This window comes from Pteropus medius, unplaced genomic scaffold, assembly GCF_902729225.1.
Source record: "Pteropus medius unplaced genomic scaffold, Ma_sr-lr_union100, whole genome shotgun sequence".
Lineage (NCBI taxonomy): Eukaryota > Metazoa > Chordata > Mammalia > Chiroptera > Pteropodidae > Pteropus > Pteropus medius.
Genome location: NW_024346771.1, coordinates 679,612 through 702,159, shown reverse-complemented (window position 1 = coordinate 702,159; position 22,548 = coordinate 679,612). Strand labels below are relative to the sequence as shown.

Here is a 22,548-nt window from a genome sequence, read left to right as displayed (position 1 = left end):
TGTGATTATCATCCTTTTATAGTTCTTCTTTTAAGCTTCAGGATACTACATAAACCTATCATCATAAGGTGAAAAAGTATATTATCACTATCTATACAACCTTTTACAGATGAATTAGACCTCTTTGGGATAAAGTTCCATAGAGAACTGCTAGCTTTCTAGCAGATCTATTCCCAGAGCTCTAAAATTACTGAATAAACAATACAGATTTAATATCCACAGAAACACTTTGTCTCTTCCCAGAAGCCTTACTTTTCTCATTCTACATTAGTATACTCTTTCAAGCATCTTTGAGATCTATACTATTACTCTCTACTCATATTGAAAAAATGCGATCTCTCAAAATAAAACTGTAAAAAACTTAGCTTCTCAGACCCACCTTGTAGCTATTGCAAAATATTTACAGAATAATTTTTCTTTACTTTCTTTAATACACTGCATAGATGTATTCAAAGTAAAACCAAATAGATTTATACGATAGTAAGAAATGCTGTTTCATAAAAAATTGTGACACGTATTCTAGAAATGACATACATTAATATTTTCAATAATCATAGATATTAGATGAAGCATCCTGACATAAGATGTGAAAAAGAAAATCTTCCAGCAATTGCAATCGGAATTGGGCTTCTTCAAGAATGGTAGTTTCGGCTAGGGATATGCAACATTAACGGCCTATCGGAGTGGGGGACAAAAAAGCCATGTTAGTCAACATGTAATTCTACAGATTTCAAGAATGACAGGAAATGGGAGTACCTCTTGGATAGTCCAAAACTATGTACCACTGCTCTAAGGTCATAGCTTCCTTACAGAAGAGACTTAGTAATTTCAGCGAAATCAAGGGTTGTACTAGCCAACAGAAATGAGGAAATAGCTTAGCAGTAGCTCACTTTCAATATCTACAGTTAAGACTATTACATTAAATAATTGCTATTACTACACCACATGAGAGAGGCAGTATAGCACAGTGATTGAAAGGAGGGGTTCTGGAGTTGGACAACTGGGATCATATCCTGGCTCTGCCCCCATGTAACCTCTCAGTGCCTCAGCTTTAAAATTATAGTATCTTATTTTAAGGCTGCTGGGAGGATTCAACAGGAAAATTCAAGTAGTATGTTTAGAACAGTGATTGGTATCTAGTAAGTTCTTGGTAAATATTGATATCCACCCACTGATCTAGACATTTTGAGGAGGAAAACGTGGTGACTATAAATTCCTGGACTTTAATAAGATGTAAATGGGCAATATACAGAACAATGTAGTATAAAAATTTTGTGAAATGGTAAAACTATGCACTATTCTTTTTTAAATCAACCAACAAAACACTGGCATCAAGCAAATACTTATTAATAAAAATAACTAATTACAATAATGTAACCTGAATACTATCTTTTTTAAAAATATTTTTTTATGTTTCAATTATAGTTGGCATACAATATTATATTTCTTTCATCTGTAAAACACAGTGATTAGACATTTATATAACTTACAAAGCGATCACCTGGATAAATCTAGTACCCATCTGACATCATACATGGTTATTACAATATTCATGACTATATCCCTTATGCCATACTTTACATACCCGTGACTATTTTGTAACTACCAATTTGTACTTATTAATCCCTTCCCCACTTCCACACCCCCACAACCCCTCTCCTATTTGGCAACCCTCAAAATGTTCTCTGTATCTGAGTTTGTTTCTCTTTTGTTTATTTTGTCCCTTAGATTCCACATGTAAGTGAAATCATATGGCATTTGTCTTTCTCTGTATGACTTACTCTATTCAGCACAATACTCTCTAGGTCCATCCATGTTGTTGCAGATGGCAAGATCTCATTCATTCATTCATTCATTCATTCATTCATTTTTATGGCTGAGTAATACTCCATTATATATATGTATCACCTCTTCTTTACCCATTCATCCACTGATGGATACCCAGCTTGCCTCCATATCTAGGCTATTGTAAATAATGCCGTAATGAACATCTGCATGCACATGTCCCGTCAAAGCAGTATTTTGGGTTTCTTCAGATAAATACCCAGAAATGGGATTAGTGGGCCCTTCTTTGTTTTCTCTTTTAAAGTCTTTGTTTTAAAGCCTTTGTTTTAAAGTCTATTTTATATTAGTATTGATACCCCAGATTTTTTTCATTTCCATTTTCATTAAATATCTTTTTCCATCCCTTTACTTTCAGTCTGTGTGTGTCTTTTGATCTGAAGTGGGTCACCTGTAAGCAGCATATATAAGCGTCTTGTTTTCTTATCAGGCACCCTGTGTCTTTTGACTGGAGCATTTAATCCATTTACATCCAAGTAATCGTTGATAGATATGTAGTTATTGCCATTTTATTATTCATATTTTTGATACATATATTTTTCTTCTTCTTAAAGAAATCCCTCCAACATTTCCTGTAATACTGTCTTGGTGGTGATGAACTCCTTTACTTATTTCTTGTCTGGGAAGCTCTTTATCTGTCCTTTGATTCTAAATGATAGCTTTGCTGGGTAGAGTAATCATGGTTATAGGTCCCTGCTCCGTATCACTTTGAATATTTCATGCCAATCCCTTCTGGCCTGTAAAGTTTGCGCTTAGAAGTTTGCTGACAGTCTTATGGGAACTCCCTTGTGGGTAACTAATTGCTTTTCTCTTGCTCCTTCTAAGATTCTCTTTTTGCCTTTAACTTTTGGCATTTTAATGACGATGTGTGGGCCTCTTTAGGTTCATCTTGTTTGGGACTCTCTGCATTCCCAGGACTTATATATCTATTTTCTTCACCAAGTTAGGAAAGTTTTGTCATTATTCCTTCAAATAGGTTTTCAATTTCTTCCTCTCTCTCTTCTATTTCTGGTACCCCTATGATGCAAATGTTGGTAAGCTTAATGTTGTCCCAGAGGCTCATTGAACTATCTTCATTTTTTGGGGTTCTTTTTTCTTGTTGCTGTTCTGATTGGGTATTCTCTGCTACCGTATCTTCTAAACTGCTGATTCGATCCTCTGCTTCATCTAATCTGTTGATTCCCTCTAATATAATCTTCATTTCAGTTTTTGTATTCTTCATTTATGACGATCTTTTTTATGCTTTCCATTCTCCATTTTTATCTCCTTGTTAAAGTTCTCACTGGGTTCATCTACTCTTTCCCTAAGTTCATTGAACATCCTTATAATCAGTGTTTTGAACTCTGTATCTGGTAGATTGCTTGTCTCCATTTTGTTAAGTTCTTTTTCTGGAGCTTTGTTCTGTTCTTTCATTTGGAACATGTTTCTTTGTCTCCCCCTTTTTGCTGCTTCCCTGTGTTTGTTTCTATATATTAGGTAGGGTTCCTAAGTCTCCCGGTCTTAGTAGAGTGGCTTTATGTAATAGGTGTGCTATGGAGCCTGGTAGTGCAGTCTTCCTGGTCACCTGCACCAGGTGCTCAATGTGTGTCTCTTGTATGGGTTGTGTGTGACCTCCTGTTGTAGTCGGGCCTTATTGCTGCTTACAAGTCACTGGGAGGGCTTGACCCTTGAGCAGACTGGTTATGAGAAATGGACAGTGAGGGGCTGATCCTATGCAGCAGGATTCACTTTAGCAGGGCTCTGGCATTTGCCCAGTCTGCCCGTCAGGTGTGTGCTCCTCAGATACAGCCCTAGGTGGTGCTCCAGCTCTAGCTCTGGCTCAGGTCAAAGCAGGCCACCAGGTGTGCAGACCCAAGGGCCTCCTGGGTGGGGCCCAGCTGCAGGCAAAGTTCAGGCACAGCCTGTGCACTGCCTGGGGATACCTGATATGAGCCACCAAGCAATCTACAGATGAAAGCCTCTCACGCTGGACTCATAGGTGTCTTGAGAGGCCAAGCCAAAATCCAAGGCCAACTACTGCTAGTGCCAAGCATGGAGCTACTCAGCAAGAGGTAAGGTGTACAGTGAGGCCAGATGCTGCTTCTTGGGTTTCCTTAACCTTTGAGAGATTTTAGGAAAGTTTGCAGCATGAGTTAAGACAAGCCATTTGTATGGGAAGAAAACACTGGAGGCAGCTTAGGTGGCAATGAAAGTTGGGTGGGGCAGGGTCTCAGGGAATAACCAGGGCAAAGTGACCAGTGTTAGTCAGGTCAATGGAGTCTCAGATATGGTGCTGGCCTGCGTCTGCACACGGGGAGTGGGGAGGGCTCAACAAAGGAACAATGGATACTGCCAGCAATTCTGTCCAACAGAAAGCCACCCTGTCCAGCCCTCGCCCTGAAGCCAGACAACTCAGTTTCTCTCTGTATGTCCCTAGCACTTCTGAAGCAGTTGCCTCCCTGCTAGAGCTCAGAGTGAGTGAGTCTGTCACCAAGTAAGTCTGCAAGTGGGCCCTTTAGGAGGAACATCCGACTCCCACAGCCCTCTTCTTCACTCAGCCACAATCTCTGCTGGTTTTCACAGCCAGAGGTTGTGGGGACTTCTCTTCCTAGCACTGGAACCCTAGGCTGGGGAGCCCAGTGTGGAGCCAGGATGCCTCGCTCCTTTGTGGGGACCATATGACTGTGGGACCAGCCTGTTTTGAATCTCCGCCCCTTCTACCAGTCTTAAAGTGTCCTCTTCTGAATGTCCCCAGTTGTGGGGCTTCTGTCCAGCCAGACCTCAGGTGACTCCCAATGATGGTTGTTCTGTAGTTTCATTGTAATTTTGATGTGGCCGTGAGAGGAGGCGAACACAGTGTCTACCTTCTGCGTCATTTGGACCAGAAGTCCTGAATACTATATTATCTTAAGTAAAGAAGTTCATCCAAAATACTTTGTATCTTAACTTCATTCATTACAAAAATGCAGCTGAATTTTACTGAATAAAAACCTAGTTTTTATATGAAACTGAAATTATGTTAAAACACAGGTTTTGCCTGGACCTAAACATCCATTAAGAAAAGCCTTACATTTTACAGCACAGTAACATTACTAGCAAAGGGCAAATACTTACAGAAATAGTGAAAGGGGTGAGTTTTTTCTTATTAATGGCTCTTTCATCAATTGTATCTGGTTCAGATAAGTTGATCATTTTACTAAAGAGAAAATGGGAATAATTTAGTGTAAGACTCCCAGAAATGTTTTTTTTTTTTGTAAGCAGACAAAATAGTTACATTTTGAAAAGTAATAATAATCTATTTCTTTAAAATATTATACTGCAATTCATGGTAGGGACTTAATTTTTAAAATCTAAGAAATATTCCCTAACCTAAAACAAATCCATCACTCACTGCCTTAGTAATCTTAGAATTTCCTTCTAATTTTTTAAAAGTCCTGCACTTTCTTTTAGTGAATCTTATCTTTATTTCATTTAACGATCATCAACATTCAGCAGCCTGAAATGTAAACAAATCCTCAAGAAGTCCAGTTTCATAAAGTGGTATCAACACTGTTAAAATTGCTATTGTTGCAGAAAGATATGGAGGCAGAGATTTGGTCTTTCTAAAACTTTAATAACTCGAACATTTTAAAAAATTAATATAAATTTTCTCTTTATTTTAGAATATATTTTACATTTTAAAATAAAGGTAGGAAAATACCCATTCACTTCATAATAGGAATTTCCTCTGAAGGTGAGAGGAAGAGACCAGAATTGTAAATGGAGGTCACAGATATTTTATATGTAATATAAAAACTAATATCCTGTACTCAAGGGTAGGTTTTTCTTCTTCTTTTCAAGTAAAAATACAGAAAAAAAAAACTGAAAAAAGTGTGCCAGCATGTTATTAATAGATAATTATGGGTGATAAAAATATTTGTGATGGTTATTTTCTTCTCTGTAAGCTTTCTGTATTTTAATAAACTTAAAAAAAAGACAGTTTCTTTGTACAAAGAAGCATGTTAGGACTATAGTACATGCAACAAAGACAAGACATGCCTTTCCAGAGTTTACAATGGAGTGAGCAGAAGCAGACTGAAAACAGTTAAGGAAACAACAAGATAGAATTACAACATTAATGTCATTTAAATATAAATGAGGTCTATCCTTCTTTTACAATTCTCCATGTTCCCATCCCAGTCAATAATCAATATTCCCTTACTGAGAAGTGGAAAAAAGAAATCCTGTGGACATTTTAAAATGCATCAGAAGAATAACTCAAAAGTTTTCTGGCATTATTAAGGAAAAAGGTGAAAAAGGCACCAGAAAAATAAAAGACTGTATTTGATGGGAAATTCTAGAAAACATATATGACTTAGTATTCAATATGACATAAATTATTCAAAATCTATGCAGCTACTTTTTAACTAATTCCAAAAGACAATCGATTTGCTGAATTGTAATTTTCATTAAATCCTCAACAATGGAGACAGTAAGAACACAGCTTCCTTTACCCAATGCTCAACTCACCAAAGAAGGATGCCATCTGAAAGTGATTTGAAAAGACTTCCATCACTGGGATCCATGGGTATCAGATGCTTACAGTCAGGATCATTCTCCAGGGCTTTGTTTATCCAGTTAACAAAAGCCACTTTTTCTTCCTCTAAAAACAGAAAATCTTATTATCAAATCTCATTTCACAAAATTCATTGCACTATAAAAAACATAGTTTTTAATTTCTGTTCAAAGATTATAAATGCCAATTATTAAAACTCTACTAAAACACTAAAAAGTTTGTTTAAGAAAAGAAGAAAGATAATTCATTCCTTTCTTTCATCTAATATATCAGGGGAGAGAATAAGGTATATATCTTAAATGAGCACAATAAATATTCAGTTTGATTCTAAAATCTTTCCAAATACATATTGCTTCTGAGAGCTAATTAATGAACCAGAAGCCAACCATCAGAGGTTACACACACACACACACACGCACGTACACATGCCAGGGGAAAAATATAAGAAACAAATATCCACAGCAATAAATTCCACCCCATGCTACTCCTGAAAAATTTAGAGTTGTTATTTGGGGCTTACAACAGAAACATTGATTTCAGTCGAGTTATTTAAATGAATAAAACAGCTCCATTTCTGTGGAATTTCTACTATAAGAAAACTGACACAAATCTAGACACCAGTACTACTCTCAGCCACCTTCTTCCTTAACTTCTCAACACATGGCTTCTAACATGGGTGCTTTGATCCTTAGGCATAAAATGTTGGGCTATGCAGTGAGGAAAATAGGGAGGAACTTCAAGAAAAAATGTTTTATTCCTTTATTATTATGTAAATATAAAAATCATTTAACAATATAAAACCTAAAAGAAAATAACTCTCATTTCTATCACTGGCCTTCCCCATTATTGCTCCAGTTCCTAGAATTAAGCAGTTTTCCTAAACATGTGCTTGGAGGATAACCCCCAAATTTAACCCGTCTCACACAAACACACAAAATAAAAAAGACAGAAACATTTACTAATATTTCTCTTTTGTATGTATCATTATCTGCCTCACCATACCTCCTCAGAGACTTAGAGTCTCGGGATTTAAAGATCACTAAGATATTGTGGCGTAATAACATAAAACAGATACACAAGGAAATGCAACATAAGGGAAGTAAACACACTACAAGAGAGACATAAGCAGTGTTTCGAAAAATTTAAAGAAAGAAACTCTTCTGGTTTGGTGAATCAAAAGCAGCTTTATTGAAAAGGTACTATTTGAAAGACAGATTTTTAATACATGAAAATGGTCAGAGAAAGTGAGGATTTTCCAGGTATACAAAGCAGGAATGAGGCAGCATTTCACAACCACTAGAATGGCTGTAATAAACAAAACAGACAAGTGTTAGTGAGAATGTGAAGAAATTGGAACTTTCATACATTGTTTATGGGCATGTGAAATGGGACAGATACTTTAGAAAACAATTTGGCAGGTTTGTTTGTTTTTTTTAATGTTAAGCATAGAGTTGTCTTATGACCCAGCAATTCTATTCTTAGGTATACACCTAAGATACTTCAAAGCACAAATCCACAGAAAAATGTGTACACAAATGTTCATACAGCATTATTCACAATAGCCAAAAAGTGGAAACAACCCGAATGTCTGTCGACTATTGAAAGGATAAACAAAATGTGATATAAGCCATAGAATAGAATATTATTCAGCAATAAAAAAGAATGAAGTACAATATATGCTACAACATGGATGCTCTTTGAAAGTATTATGCCAGTGAAGAGCCTGTCAAGTGAAAGGCCACTACTGTATGATTCCATTTATATGAAATTTCCAGAATAGGCAAATGTGTAGAAATAGAAAGTAGATTCATGGTTGCCAGAGGCTAGGGGAGTGGGAAATGGAGAGTGACTGCTAACAAGCATTGGGTTTCTCTTTGGGATAATGAAAGGGTTTTAAGATCAGATAGTGGTGATGGTTGCACAACTCTGAATATACTAAAAACTACTGAACTGTATACTTTAAAAGGGGGAATTCTATGGTATCTCAATTATATCTTCATAAAGACATTCTATTTTTTTTTTAAAAAAAAGCAATTAAATGTTCTATAGTTCATTCTAGATAACAGTTTCATGGGTGTATTCATATGTAAAAATATCATCAAACCATATACCTAAAAATAGTGTACTTTATGTACTTTATTATGTGTACCTTATACCTCAATAAACTAAAAAAATCTATGATGACAGACACCAGAAAAGTAGTTACATTTGGGGAGGAAAAGTTACTAGTAGAGACATGAGAGAGTGACTCAGGGTGATAGAAATGTTATATCTTGAGCTGGTTGGCAGCTACATGGATGTAGCTACAGAATGTATATGCATGTAAAAATTCATTGATCTGTACACTTAAGATTATAGGACTTTGCATATATTACCTCAATAAAAAGGAAGAAGTCTTTTCATTAGAATAGACAGGCAGATATGGAGTTAAAGAGTGAATACTTTTTTAAAAATGAGAGGTAGCAGCTATAGATCACTGCCTTTATCACTACACTTCCCTAGTGGGAAAAGGTTAGAAAAAAAGTACAATGGGTGGGAGATGGGAGAAGTGCAAGTATATTGTTCGAGGAAAATCCAGTTAGAAAGGAAGAGAATCAGGAGGATATTTAACAGGGTGAAATCTCAAAGGAAAAAAGAGGGAAAAAGTTAATGAATTTTTTGTGAAAAATTTAAAAAGTATAGTTTTAATTATATTATGTTAATATGAACAAAAGGAATTTGGCCAAAGGTTCTTAGACATCTTGACTCAGAGAGATAAGCTTAACACGAGACAAGGCATCTCATCTTAAGAGTTAATGTGACTGGATTTCCCACTGGGCAACAATCCAGTGATTCTATCAGATCAAGCAAATCAGGGGCTGTGCTCTCTAGTCACTTGGTTGCTTGATAAAAGACGAATCAGGAATCTCAGCTCTTGGAAAATGGAAGGGAAAAGTCCTGGTAATAAACCTCTCCACACATACCTAGGATCAGGTCTAAAAGGAAACTCACCTCACCGGTCAGGATGAAAAATACATTCAAAGGTTATGATTAAACACATTCAGTGCTGAAAAATAAACTTATTTTTTGTTGTTTCTAATGTCTTTGCTGTGCACTGTGCCTGACAAATAGTAGGAACTCACTTATTTCATTCGTGAGTCTAGAAGTTTTCATTCTGACATCTCTAAAATTGAGATGCATTTCAAAGTTGATGGCATGTTATAATTCAGTGTGATTTTTCCCTCAAAGGTACATAAAACAACAGTGGGAATAACAATGAATGGCATCTTTGATGAAAAAGGTGACTTGTTGAATGAATCAATGACTAAAAGATCAAATCTTAAGTGGGAGGTTACCTGAATAAGAATGCTGTGTGCCCTCACTGGAAATGGATGAAGTTCCTCCAATAGCAGTAATCCCTTCCCTCTTGTTAATTATTTTTCGGAATGTTTTGCTGATGTCTTTGCTTTTTAACTCTTGCATTAGCTGAAACAGGAATAAAGTAAAACCGAGCCCTGATCAGATAATCATAGGAAAACTTGCAACATGAAGGAAAATTATTTAGACTTGTTTATTTATTTGGAATGACATCAATGAATACTAACCAGGTAGTCTAACACTTATTGCTTGTGTACACAGGTAACTCTCATGTCATTTTACCAATAACACAAAAGAGACAAATATTTGTACCCTAACCACTAGAAGAAATTTTGTTACAATTAAGTTTAAATTGAACACACTGAAATTATTCTTCAATAAGCTTGCCATGATTTTTTTGTACTGAAACTAAATAACCAACTACGATAGTTTGAAATGCCTTAATGAAGGTATTTTCCTTCCTGAATATCTCCAATGTATACATGTTAATGTAAGTAATCCAGCTCTTATAGGAAATAACCTAGGCTTAAAGAAATACCCTTTCTCAATCACTCTTTCACTGAATTCTCTAGAGGTTGGTTAGACTGAATTCAATCAGCTCTCCAAGCAGGAGTCAGAGTGAGTTTTAAAAATGCAAATCTGACCATGTCACTTCACATTCTATTCCTCCCACATGACTGGCTTCCTATTGCTCTTAGGCTAAAAATAAAAATCCTACAACACCCTGTATGACCTGACTCCGACTTACTTCTCTAGCCATATTCTTTTACCCTTACCATCTCTGCTCCAGCTGCACTGAATTTTACCTAAGTGCTTGTGAGTTATCTACCGTCCCTGAAGCCACTGAGTCTTTACTCTTTACACAGGCTGTCACCTCTGCCTGCCTAGCATAATATTTATTTCTCCCTTCCACCCCTGTTATCAGTTTAACATCTTTCTTCAGATCTCAGCTCAGTCTTCGAAGCTTCCAGAAGCCTTCCCTGAGTCTCTTGGTTCTCTAGCCTCCCCACCAAGTTCAATTCCCTCCACTCTAAACTCTCAAGAGACTTGTACTGCTCTATCATGGCAATTGTCACAGTTTTCTTTCAACAATTTTTGTGATTCCATCTTCCATACCACATGTATACTCCATGAAAGCATGAACCACATCTCCTCTTGTTTGGTACATTATTCACAGTGCCTAGTAGAGCTCCTGGTAAGAAAGGAGCCCAAGTATTTGCTCATGAATAAAGAAAGCAAAACTAAACAATTTACGTTTCATAAATATTTAATTTTACTAATAGTTATATTTTCATATGAAAAATATTGTCATGGTGGTATTGATGGAAGGAAGTAACAGCCCTTGCTCAATTGCCAGGTGGCAATGGAGCCAAGTCATCCCTCTTGGCCTAAGAGGTTGGAAATACATAATATTCAATATTCAGTTCTAGAACCTATTTTTCTTTTGTTGGTTGAGTCATATACTAGTTTCCATCTTGTTCAGCTCCCTGAACCTTGAGGTAGTTTAATAATGAAACAGTGTTATCATAGCTAGCATCAAAATTTACCTGGTAGCACTTGATAAAATTGAAGATATAACTTATCACAAGAAAGAAACCAGTTTCTAGGAGGTATAGCTTCCATATCTTAGCTATTTCAGTTAAAAAAAATAATCCATTTCTTAAGGCCAAGTACTAAGATACTAAAATATTCCACACACAGAGATAGTCATTAAGCATTTAATTCAACTGTAGTTTTACCAGGGCATGAACTATTATTATTCTCTAAACCTTATTTCAACTCCAACAATTTAAGAATGATTTTTTTCTTTTGTTTTATGAATTATTTGTGGACATTTTTGTTGTTACCATCATCATCATCGATTTTAAAGCAGTGCCTTTTCTGGTCTCTGCAGCAAGATTTAACAGAGAGCAATGACTTTATTTAAGTTCCTCTCGAAGCAAATTGATCAGTAGCCAGGAGAAGATTAGATAGCTTACTTACTGACACAAACTCTTCAAAACTGATTTTTCCATCTTTGTTGTTGTCAGCAACTGCTAGAATTTTCTCCACAATCTCACGTACTTTATAGCCAGGCAGAGGAAGGCTTGCTTCCTTAAACAGGTCCTGAAGTTCATAGTCACTGACATACCCACTGTTGTCAATATCTGTAAGATAAATTAAGAGCTGTCAATGTCAACTGTATTCTGTTGGAGTGTATACTCAGAAGGCTGTTTGGGAGATTCACAGGCAAGTCGAACCTTTCAGGTTTGTTTCATAAATGGTAGTTACCTTTTCATCCCGTACCTGAACTGTACAAGATATTCTATGTACTTGATCAAAAAACTCATATTTAAATGGACTTTCTCCATATAGGTTTAGAATTACCATACATATTTTAAGTGCATAGTACACATACTGCTCTGACAGATGAAAAACTCAGGTTTGGCACATGGCAAAGTTTTAAAGAACTAAGTATGAGGAAGTCTCAGAAACCTTGAAGAAATACAGCAGCAATGGTCATGAGTGAACACCTACCCAGACTTCAATTTCTTTTTGGAATTTACAGAATGGATCTGCTAGACCCACACTTTATATAAAATATATGCACACAAGGATTTCTGTTCTACGTTTCACTTGGTAGCAGTTCTGTTTCATTTGTCAATAATTCATTGTTTCTTCATTATGTATTTATGATATCATTATGTAGGCTGAATCATGTTTGATGTCATTGTGAGATTAAGTGTTCAAGAAATAAATTCACACCTATATTTGGAGTATTGGAAATAGGTTTTCAGGCATTTTCACGTCATCAAAGGGATGGCCTTCCCTGGGTTTTCCCTAGAGACTGCATATCACTTCTTGATACAGAACAAAGACAACACAAAACACTTCTGCCCGGACTTGGCAACAGGGCTTTGGACTGTTTGGTTAGTTGCCTGGATCCACATTACACAGGGCTTTCTTGGCTTTTCTGATAATAGTTGCTTTGTTTCCTATATTTCTTTTTCTTCTCAGTAAAAAAGGTGTCACCACTAAAACTGATTTAATGATAAAGACAGAAACTTTTCTTTTAAACTCATGCATGAGTTTTAGAACACTGTTCAGAATAATGGAAAATTTCTAAACTAGAATCTATGAGTAACCAAAATATTGCTATATCTCAAAAGTTACTTAGGACTAAATTGCTTGATATTGCAATAATTAATATGGCTTTCTTTGAATCTACAGCAAAATCTCATTATTTAGTATACAACAGCTCAGAATTATTTCCTATTATTCTGAAACAGACAAATAGACTAGGCTGGCTTACCTCTATACTAGCACTGTGGTAGGGAGTATTTTAAAATAAACAAGATTGAGGAATGTTATTTACCTACTGACTATCATGCTAAACTAACAGGAATGGTTAAGAGTTAGGACTCTGAAGACAGACAAACTTGTGTGCTTAAATACCAGCTCCATCCAATGACCTCTGTGGTTTGGTGTGATATGATAAGAAATAATAGATACCATTTTATAAGCACATATTCTGTGCTAAGTGATTTGTTGAGAACTTGACTTACCTTATCTTATGAAATCCTTACAACCTTGAGTTAGTTAATAATACTATTCTAATTTTAGAGATGAGGAAATCAAGGCTTAGGTTAAATAACCACAAAGATCAGTTTAAAAAGAAACAAGACTTTTCTACAACTCACCACCAACAAAAAATTGACCTGAATAAAAATGCACAAAAGACTTGACATTTCTCCAGACATACAAATGACCAATAAGCACATGAAAAGATGTGCAACATCACTAATCATTAGGAAAATGCAAATCAAAACTACAATGAGATACTGCTTCACATTCCTGAAAATGGCTATTATATTAAAAAAATAAAACAAAACAGAAAATAAATGTTGGCAAGGATTTGAAGAAATTGGAACCCTTGTGCATTGCTGATGGGAATGTAAAATGGTACAGCCACGATGGAAAACAGTATGGCAGTTCTGCAAAATTAAACATAAAATTACCATATGATCCAATAATACCATTTCTGAGTATATACCCAAAATAACTGAAAGCAGACTTGAACAGATATTTGTACACCTATGTTCATAATGACATTATCCACAATAGCCAAAAGGTAGAAACAACTTAAATGACCATCAACAGATGAATGGGTAAACAAAATGTGATATAGACATACAAGGGAATATTGTTCAGCCTTAAAAAGTAAACAAATTCTGGTGGCTTTGTAAAAATGGCAGAGTGAGAGATGTCCTCAGATCTCTTCCCTTGAAACAACAATAAGCGGAACATCTAAAACTCAAGAAAAAACACCAAAACTGCACACCAGCACGTCTCAGCCTGGGATCTGTGCATAAGAACTATCAGAGGTCAGAACCCTGGGTGTCAGGTGGTGGACTGGGAAAAATAAAGAAGCTGCCTCTAGCAGCTGCCAGAGCTCCCTGCAGGAGGAGGGGTTGGGGTAAAGGTGTGGCGACTTCCCTGATCAGCCTGCCTGGAAATGCGGTACTTCTTTGCAGCCGGCAGCAGGGCCCAGTCATCAGGGCAGAAAGCAGAGAAGATGGACAGGACAGCAGAGAAACAAGATGATTTTTACCTACCCCAATTGCAAAACTGAGGCTGAGCTGTAGCCTCTAACCCCTAACCCAGAAGGCCCCTCCCCTCATACCCTTCAAGACTGATCAGCATGGAGGCCCAGGGAAATCTGAGCAAACGCTACTGAAACTGTTGCTAATACTGACAGGGACTAAAACTGAGAGTAGCAAGTGTGATTAAGTATCTACAAGAAAATAAAAAAGACATTTAGGCTTTATATAAAGCAGGGATCCAAGAGGCTTAGATGCCACCTACTGGAAACCAAAAGAAAAGCACCTTCTTTGTAGCAGGCTAAAGAGAGACCTTTATACAATAAATTTTCTTTCTGGAAAAACAACAGAACACACTTCTATTAATGCTCAGTCAGGGAAACAGTCCATTAAACACCATGAACAACTAAGGTGACAAGGCATCTCAGAAAGAAAGAGAAAAATCTCCAGGAAATAAGCTTACAGACATAGAAATATGCGACTTAAATGACAGAGAATTCAGGATGGTACTTCTGAAAAAAACTCAATGAGATCCAAAACAACTCAAATCAGCAATTTCAGGAATTGAAAAAACAACTAGATGAGCAGAGAAAGGAGACTGTAATTCTCAAAAGAAACCAAATAGAACTTCTGGAGATGAAAAACACACTGTAAGAGTTGAAAAATAAAATAGCAAGCTTCGGAAATAGAGTCGACCAAATGGAGGAAAGGATCAGTGATATCAAAGACAGAAATCTAGAAATAAATCAGAAGGAAGAAGAGAGAAACCAAAGAATGAAAAATAAAGAAAGAGATATACAAGAAATAGCAGATACTATCAGGAGAGGAAACATAACAATGGGCATTATCGAAGGCGAGGAAAAAGAGCAGGCATTAGAAAGCATTTTCAGACATATAGTGGATGAGAATTTCCCAAATCTAAAGAATGAGCTGGAACTTCGAATTCAAGAAATCAACAGAACACCTAAAAAGTCCTTCACCAAGACACACTGTATTAAAGTTATCAAAAATAAATGACAAAAACAGAATTCTCAGGGCAGCCAGGGAAAAGAAGATGGTAACTTATAAAGGAAAATCCATTAGGATATGGATCCGTAGTGTAGTGGTTAGCATGTCTGCTTTACACACAGAAGGTCCTGAGTTCACACCCCAGTGGAGCCACAGTCTGTGGTGTACAGCCATGCCACCCTGAACAAGCCTGATGTCTGATCTTGGAAGCTAAGCAGAGTCGGGCCTGGTTAGTACTTGGATGGGAGACCACCTAGGAAGACCAGGTGCTGTAGGCATAAATAATAATAAATAATTAAAAAATAAAAAGGGCAGAGGACCTGAATAGACACTTCTCCCTAGAGGACATTGGTCTCTAAAACTCATTTTGAATTCCATTTCATCTACATTAATTTTCATCATTATTTACTAGGTTTGTGAAGAATCCATGCACAAGATCAACTAGAATAATTATATCCTCCCTGGACTACCATCTGACTCTCTTTTTCATGGACTGCTCTGCTGTACTAGAGAGGAAGCCTACTGAGGAAGGGGCAAGTTTGGTGGTGTCATTGCCCATTCTCTACTGACTGTGTTAAGTTTTCACCAGGTTCACCTTTTTTTTGCATTCATTTGCAGACTAGAACAAAGGATGGGATTTATATTATCTTTTGTTTGTCACAAGTTTCCTAAGAGCAAAATGCAGAAGAATGGAGATCCAACAGAGGATGAGAAAATTTTTTTGAAGAAAATTACAAAGCTGTCAAAATGATAATGTCATAAAGACAAAACATTGAATGGTTTTAAAAAGTGACAGAAGAAAAATAAGACATAGGGTCTTTAAAAACAACACGAAGATTTTTTTCAAATTATGCATGGGGGAAAAAGGAGAATAAGACATATGGCCTTTAAAAACAATATTAAGATTTTTAAATATTCTGCATGAAGTCAGAAAGTGTTATTACTAATGGCAAACATGTGAAGGTCAGAGTTCAGTTTATAGACAAGGAAGTATTTCTATATTTTTTCTCTGTAATTAGGATATCGTGTTACACATATTCAATTATACTGTCATTCATTAACCTGGATTATTCTCTACAAAGAAATGATCAAAGAATTCAAAGTCCATTTCTTCTAGAAATTCAAGCCAGTTTCAGTTTACTTTTCAGAAATAAAGAAAGAATCCAGTGAAACCTAGACAGGAAAAAAAAAATGACTAAATGTCGGGGTATTGTTCCATTCCTGGAATTCTGATATCAAGCAGAAGAGTTTTAGTTTTTTCAAGCATACCTATTTTATTAAATGCTTCCTGTAGTTCCTCCAGCTCCTCCCGAGAAATGGTAGTGGTATTATTTTCCATCTTTGGACAGGAAAGACTACCTTCAGATCTTTATATCTGAAAAAAAGCAATGTTATAAAAAGAGCATTAGCCCTTTAGAAACATTTATCTAAGCAATACAGAGTACAGAGACAGTAAAATATCTAGAAGAAATCACTTGAGAAGTGTGGCTGACAAGGAACAAGTAGAAATAGACCCCTCAGTAACACTCTTTCCCAATATATGTCAGCCAGACAATAACTGAGAATCAGTAAGGGGTAGAACACCCTGCTTTCCATATCCTGTGCTTTTACAGAGCGTAGATATTTCTTAATAGACTGTATACTTTTCATTTGCATTTTACCACACTATCTCAGCAAAATAACACATTTCAAGTTTAAGAAAAGTATAGCATTTGTACATGTAAAAAAAAGAGGTGAGAAAATAAAATTTTAAGACATACATTATGTCCAAAACCAGAATCAAGTAAGTAGAGTCTGATCATCTAGAGATGGAGCCTATGGCTTTAATGCTCAGCTTTATAATATTCAACCATTGCCACCAACTTTCCCTTTTCCTGTGTGAGGTCTTTCCCAAACCTCACTTCTTACTCTGGGTAAGTGATACAAACAAAAAGGAAAAAAAAAATGTAAAACTGGGTTGTAAGAAAAGCAAGCAGGTAGTATTCATTGTAGAAAGTAATTGGTAACATAGGCCCGAAACAGAAAATTAGCATTGGTGGTACAGTGGTGAGCACACCTGCTTTCCAAAACAGGAAATTAAAGTTACTCATAATCCTACTATTCAGAAATATCAAGTAGTATCATTTTGTTATCTATATCTATCTGTGTTACTTTTCAAGTACATGTGTAGGTTTTCAGAGGGTAGAAAATATGAGTATATTACCTTTTAATTTTTTGTACTAATATATGTTTCTATGTTTTTTATTAATACAATATTTAATGGCCACATATTACTATATCATAACTTATTTGGTAAATCCCTTGTTTCAGGGTATTTCCATTGCTTCCAATTTTTTCATTATAAAGAATGCTGCAATGAAGATGCTTGTAGATAAACATTTGTACATATCCATGTTTATTTCTGCAAGATAAACATCTCAGGGTGGAATTACTTACATTTTTAAGGCTTCTGATATGTAGCAAGATAACTCATTTTTAAAATGACTTAGTGGTTTGGCTATTCAATGTTAAGCTAGAGATGAATACAAGTCATGTTGCATTCCCCTTATACCAAATTACATTACAGAGCTAATACATATTTTGGAAAATAAGTGAATTACATTACAGAGCTAATACATATTTTGGAAAATAAGTGAAAATGAGTGTTTTATAAGATAATGAGAACTGAAATTAAGTGAAAAATTCTTTTTTATACACTTTATATAGTAGGTTCATCATCATCCCTGAATATTTTTAATTTTTCAGGGAATCACATCATTTTTTGAAAAAATTTCACTCATTTAAAAATCATACTGAATTGTGAGAAGCCTTCTAAGAGAATGACTCATTTGTCATTTGTAATCAGTATACCAACTTGTTTAGCTTTTTTGTTGTATTTTCAAAATGATAGTTAATCTGGGGCCTGGTTCTAATTGTGTAATTAAATCTTTTGGTTTTAAAATATACATACCATTGCCCACCATTTAACTCTACAGCGTTAAAAAAAAAATCTGGAATGCTCAAGTCAGCAGGATAGGAAAAAGGAGTAAAGGGAATTCATCTTATTCCCCAGATACATTTTCTTATATTTTAGCACTAAACATCCACATTTTATTTCTGTTGAAAGATATTAAACAGTCCTTTTAGGATTTTTAAGCATAATCCTCCAGGTCTGCAAAATGCTAATTCTGTCATGGCTGGCTTTGAATCTCTGTGGTTTTGGTCATTCTGCATACCTTTCCCATATTCAAAATGGTTTCTATCCCTTACCTCAAGTTTTAAAAATAGTAGTCCAATTTTAGCATTTGCATTCCACAAAAAGGCTGCAAATTAAAGGTCCTTGTGTTGATCTTGCATTTGAAATGATAAATATATCTGGGGTTCTATTCTTTGCTTATATGTATTCAAATTTATGTCATTTGTTAATTATATAACATTTTTATTCTCTCATAATCAATCAAAACCAACACATAAACTTATTGAAAAAGAAATTTATCCATACAATATTGTTTCTTATTTTTAAAGCTTTGTTTTTAAATATAAAAAAGTTGCTTCAAGTCTTTTGGTATTTAAATAAAACCAATAGAAAAATATAGAACAATCTTTAAGATATGCTCTTAAAAGAACAAAGCAAGGTGCAGAAGAGTAAATATGGTGCAACAAAGAGGAGCCATATGAGTTGTATGTTTACAAAATATTTTTGGAAGGATACAAGAAAAAGGTAATACTGATTGTCTCTCTAGGGGAAGTTGGGGCTTGGAGGTAGAGTAGGAAAGGGGATTACATTTCATTACTTTTTTTTTTTTTTGGAATATAAGCCTACCTAAACTGAAAATAACTGAAAATCAATAGAGGCAACTATAGTAAAAAATAAATACTAGTGATCTGAAGGTACACATTATTAAATGCTGATTATGATAGCTTAATATATACAAGCTCCTATATGTGTTATAATTTTAAATAAGAGCACCTATATTTCATTACAAAGCAAAACACTGTGATTAAAATAGTGAACTAATTTACAGCTTTCCACAGAGGCATGAAGATTTAGCGGTAGAGTGGTTAATGAGAAATATGTTGCCTCTTTCACAAGTATAGACTCATGTATAAATACATAGTATCAATCTTTTTCTAAGTTTTGACAAAATTATGATAATGTTATGATTCTTCAAAAACTAAATACTGTATATGGTGTACCTGAACAGTCATTTTTACATAGCACAATAAACCTATTGCAACATATACTGTTCTCTAAGAAAATACAGTTGTTTAATTTGGTATATAAAAGACTATTCTAGTTACATGATCCCCAAATAAATTACTTACTATGATGTTTTTCAATGAAAAAAAAATGTTTCTGCTATAATAAAATAGGCCTGACTTTTTAAAAATTTATGGAAGAGAATGTATTCCATCAACAAATTTTCAAAATAGTATGTCACATTTGAGAAAAAAAGCCCAATAATCCTATAACTAGTAACCCCAAATTTATTTTTCTTACTAGACACACACTTAGATGATTAATGTGCCATGCACTGTCCTAAGTACTTTGTGTCCATTCTCATTTAATCCTCCACTCAGAGGTAGGTGCTGTCCTCATTTTGGTAGTTGAGATGGGATAGAGTGAGTAATGTTCTCAAGGTCTCAAAGTGAATAAATCTCTCACATAATAGGTCTCATAGCTAAGCTGTGTCAGAACCCAACTCTGTCTCATTCCTGCCTCTAGGTCAGTATGCTCTACAGTCTCTCAAACATATACACATATAAATATGTAATAATCATACAATAATTTACATAATATATGAAACAGATATTATACACTCGTGAAATAAAAATTGGCATTTTAAAAGAAATCAGCCTCTGTAAAATTCTTTGTAAAATTTTAGGGAAAAAATTCCAGCTAGATCAACTCATATTTATTAAGCACATTACTTGTCAGTCCTGAATCACTCTAGAAAACACAGTTACTAAAATTCACTTTTCAGTTTTAGAAACGAAGAACATGTCACTTAACCAGTACCCAAACACTTGGCATTGAAGCATACATATCTGGACACCTGAGACAGACAGATGCCTCAGACAACTCAAAAGAGCATAGTTTTCCAAAGTCGGTCCTGAAAGATGCAGTCCAGAAGCGGCCAGGAGCACTGACCAGAGACCCATCCACCACGAGAGCAGGTTAGGTTGAATTCTGTAGATAGATATACTGTCCCGTGGATTTTGACATGTGTTCTATGTTTCTTCAATAATTCCAACACTGCTTTCTTCCTCTGCTTTTTAAAGCCCATATCATTTTAAGTGAAACCTTTCTTTTTTTTAACCAATTAAAGCCATTTTTCCTCTCCTCAAAGCCTCAAGTGTACCCTGACACAACCAAATATATATTTGGAAAGTTAAGGAAGTAGATTCTAAAAATGAACTTCTCAATGTAGATGAAATTGGATCTGATCTTTCATCCTCCCTCAAATTTCAAACTTCCTTGAGATTTTAAAAGCTTTATCAAAATTAGTGTAAGCAGTCCTTTATGACTGGCAGGATCTAAAGCCCTTAGAACAGTTTCAGAGAAAAAGGCATCAGGAACAGCCCTGAAACCAACAAGATTTTGATGCCTTTCTATTAACCCTAAAGCTCCCAACTGTGAGGGACCACAGCTGTTTCTACGAGTGCCTTTTGATTTCCTGGCTATTATTCTGTGGTCCTACCCAGGGTCACCTGAGATTGAGTTCTCGAGGTAGCCACTAACTCAGGTCAGATGGCATTTCCCCTATTACACCCTCCAAAATTCTCTTTTCCTCTTATTCCCTCTTCAGTAGTTAAAAAAAAAAAAAGGGCAAATATTACTGAGGGCTTTCAAGAGGCCTGGAAACCTCCTTACACACATGAGCACCTACATATTTATCCATTCTTCTTTGGATAAAACAAATGTCCTCTCTTAAATTGTAAATTAGAGGCCTACAGATACTAGGTAAATTGCTCATGGAAAGTAGACAAAATAAGAAGTTCCAAATCAAATGTTTCTAGTGCCCAAGCTCTTAAATTCTATATGTGGTTCAATTAATATCCCTATTCCCTCACTGTAAGCATCATAGTTAAAGAAAAGACTCACTACTACTTCACACTTAAGTATAAATGGCTAATAAACCGTTAAAGTATTCATTATTCTAACCACATTTATATTTTAAGGTCAAATGCCTATTTTCTATAGTAGAATGGAAAAATATTTTGTTTAATCAACAGAACATTTATACATCAGTAAAATAAATTACATCTGTTTCTCAAAAGCATAGTAAATGGAAAAAGCAAACTGCTAAAGAATATATATAGTATACTAGTTATTGTAAATTATAAGAACATAAAATACTATGTATATTGTTTAGGTTGCCATACATATGTAGTAAAACTTAAAAACACATGGGAATGACACAACAAACTCAAAAAAAAGGTTGTCTATGGAAAGGGAGGCAAGGAGCACAGCTGAGGGCTAGAGCTGGATCTGTCACTTTTTTTAAGATAGATTTCTAGCAATTATGGCAAAATTCTAACATCTGTTCAATCTGAACACAAGTATATGGATATCGGTTGTAATTACTATTGTACTTTTCAGTATTTTTTTGTTTAAATAATCCATAAAATAAAATTTTAAAACTCAGTAAAAATAATAAATAAATAAATAAATAAGTAAATAAATAAAATAACAAGAATAAGTTTTAAACAGGAGGGGCTTGAGAAAGCCCCTCAAGGCTTGGGGGAAAATTTTTTTTCCAGTAAATATTATTATGGCAGAATAACTTATTGAAATATTAAATTGTGTTTATTCTCTCCACCCCACCCCCATCAATAACTATTAAAGCAATAACTACCTTTTATCTTAGGAATTCTGGCAGCACAGAAAGCAAAACAAGTCTGGAATCTGTGGTCTCTCCGTATTTGGGTAGAACCACAAACCTCCTTAGAGCTTACTTAGGCTGTCTGTCCTAGAAATGGGACAACAGGAGGAGGGCTCCTGTGCAAAGCCACTAGATATGAGAGACAGAAGAGAAAGATTATCCCAAAAGGGAGGGAGGACAATCTGTATATGACAGCAAGGAAGACTGCTGTCCCAGAGGTGGCAGAGATGAGAGACAAGACAAGGTACAGACAATGCATAGCAGAATCTGCCAGAGAAACCCAGCAACTGAGCTGCATTTCCCAGGTAGCCACTGAGGACTGACCCCTGAGGAATGATGCCTGAGGATAGAAGAGCTTCCT

The 22,548-nt window shown here is 35.4% G+C and overlaps 1 protein-coding gene and 1 pseudogene across 5 annotated transcripts in view; one reads left to right on the top strand and one right to left on the bottom strand.

Moving 5' to 3' along the window:
• PLS1 (plastin 1) overlaps positions 1 to 22,548 on the bottom strand; it is a 104,523-nt gene that overhangs the window by 27,952 nt on the left and 54,023 nt on the right. For all 5 annotated transcript variants that reach the window (XM_039876480.1, XM_039876479.1, XM_039876476.1 and 2 more), the window contains exons 2-6: positions 16,591 to 16,696; positions 11,717 to 11,880; positions 9,712 to 9,841; positions 6,331 to 6,463; positions 4,936 to 5,017 (exon numbers count right to left, since the gene is read on the bottom strand). In XM_039876480.1, the coding sequence (XP_039732414.1) occupies positions 4,936 to 5,017; positions 6,331 to 6,463; positions 9,712 to 9,841; positions 11,717 to 11,880; positions 16,591 to 16,660 (579 nt within the window). In that variant the 5' untranslated portion in view covers positions 16,661 to 16,696. The remainder of the gene's footprint in view (positions 1 to 4,935; positions 5,018 to 6,330; positions 6,464 to 9,711; positions 9,842 to 11,716; positions 11,881 to 16,590; positions 16,697 to 22,548) is intronic.
• On the top strand, positions 15,484 to 15,599 carry LOC120613895 (uncharacterized; annotated as a pseudogene).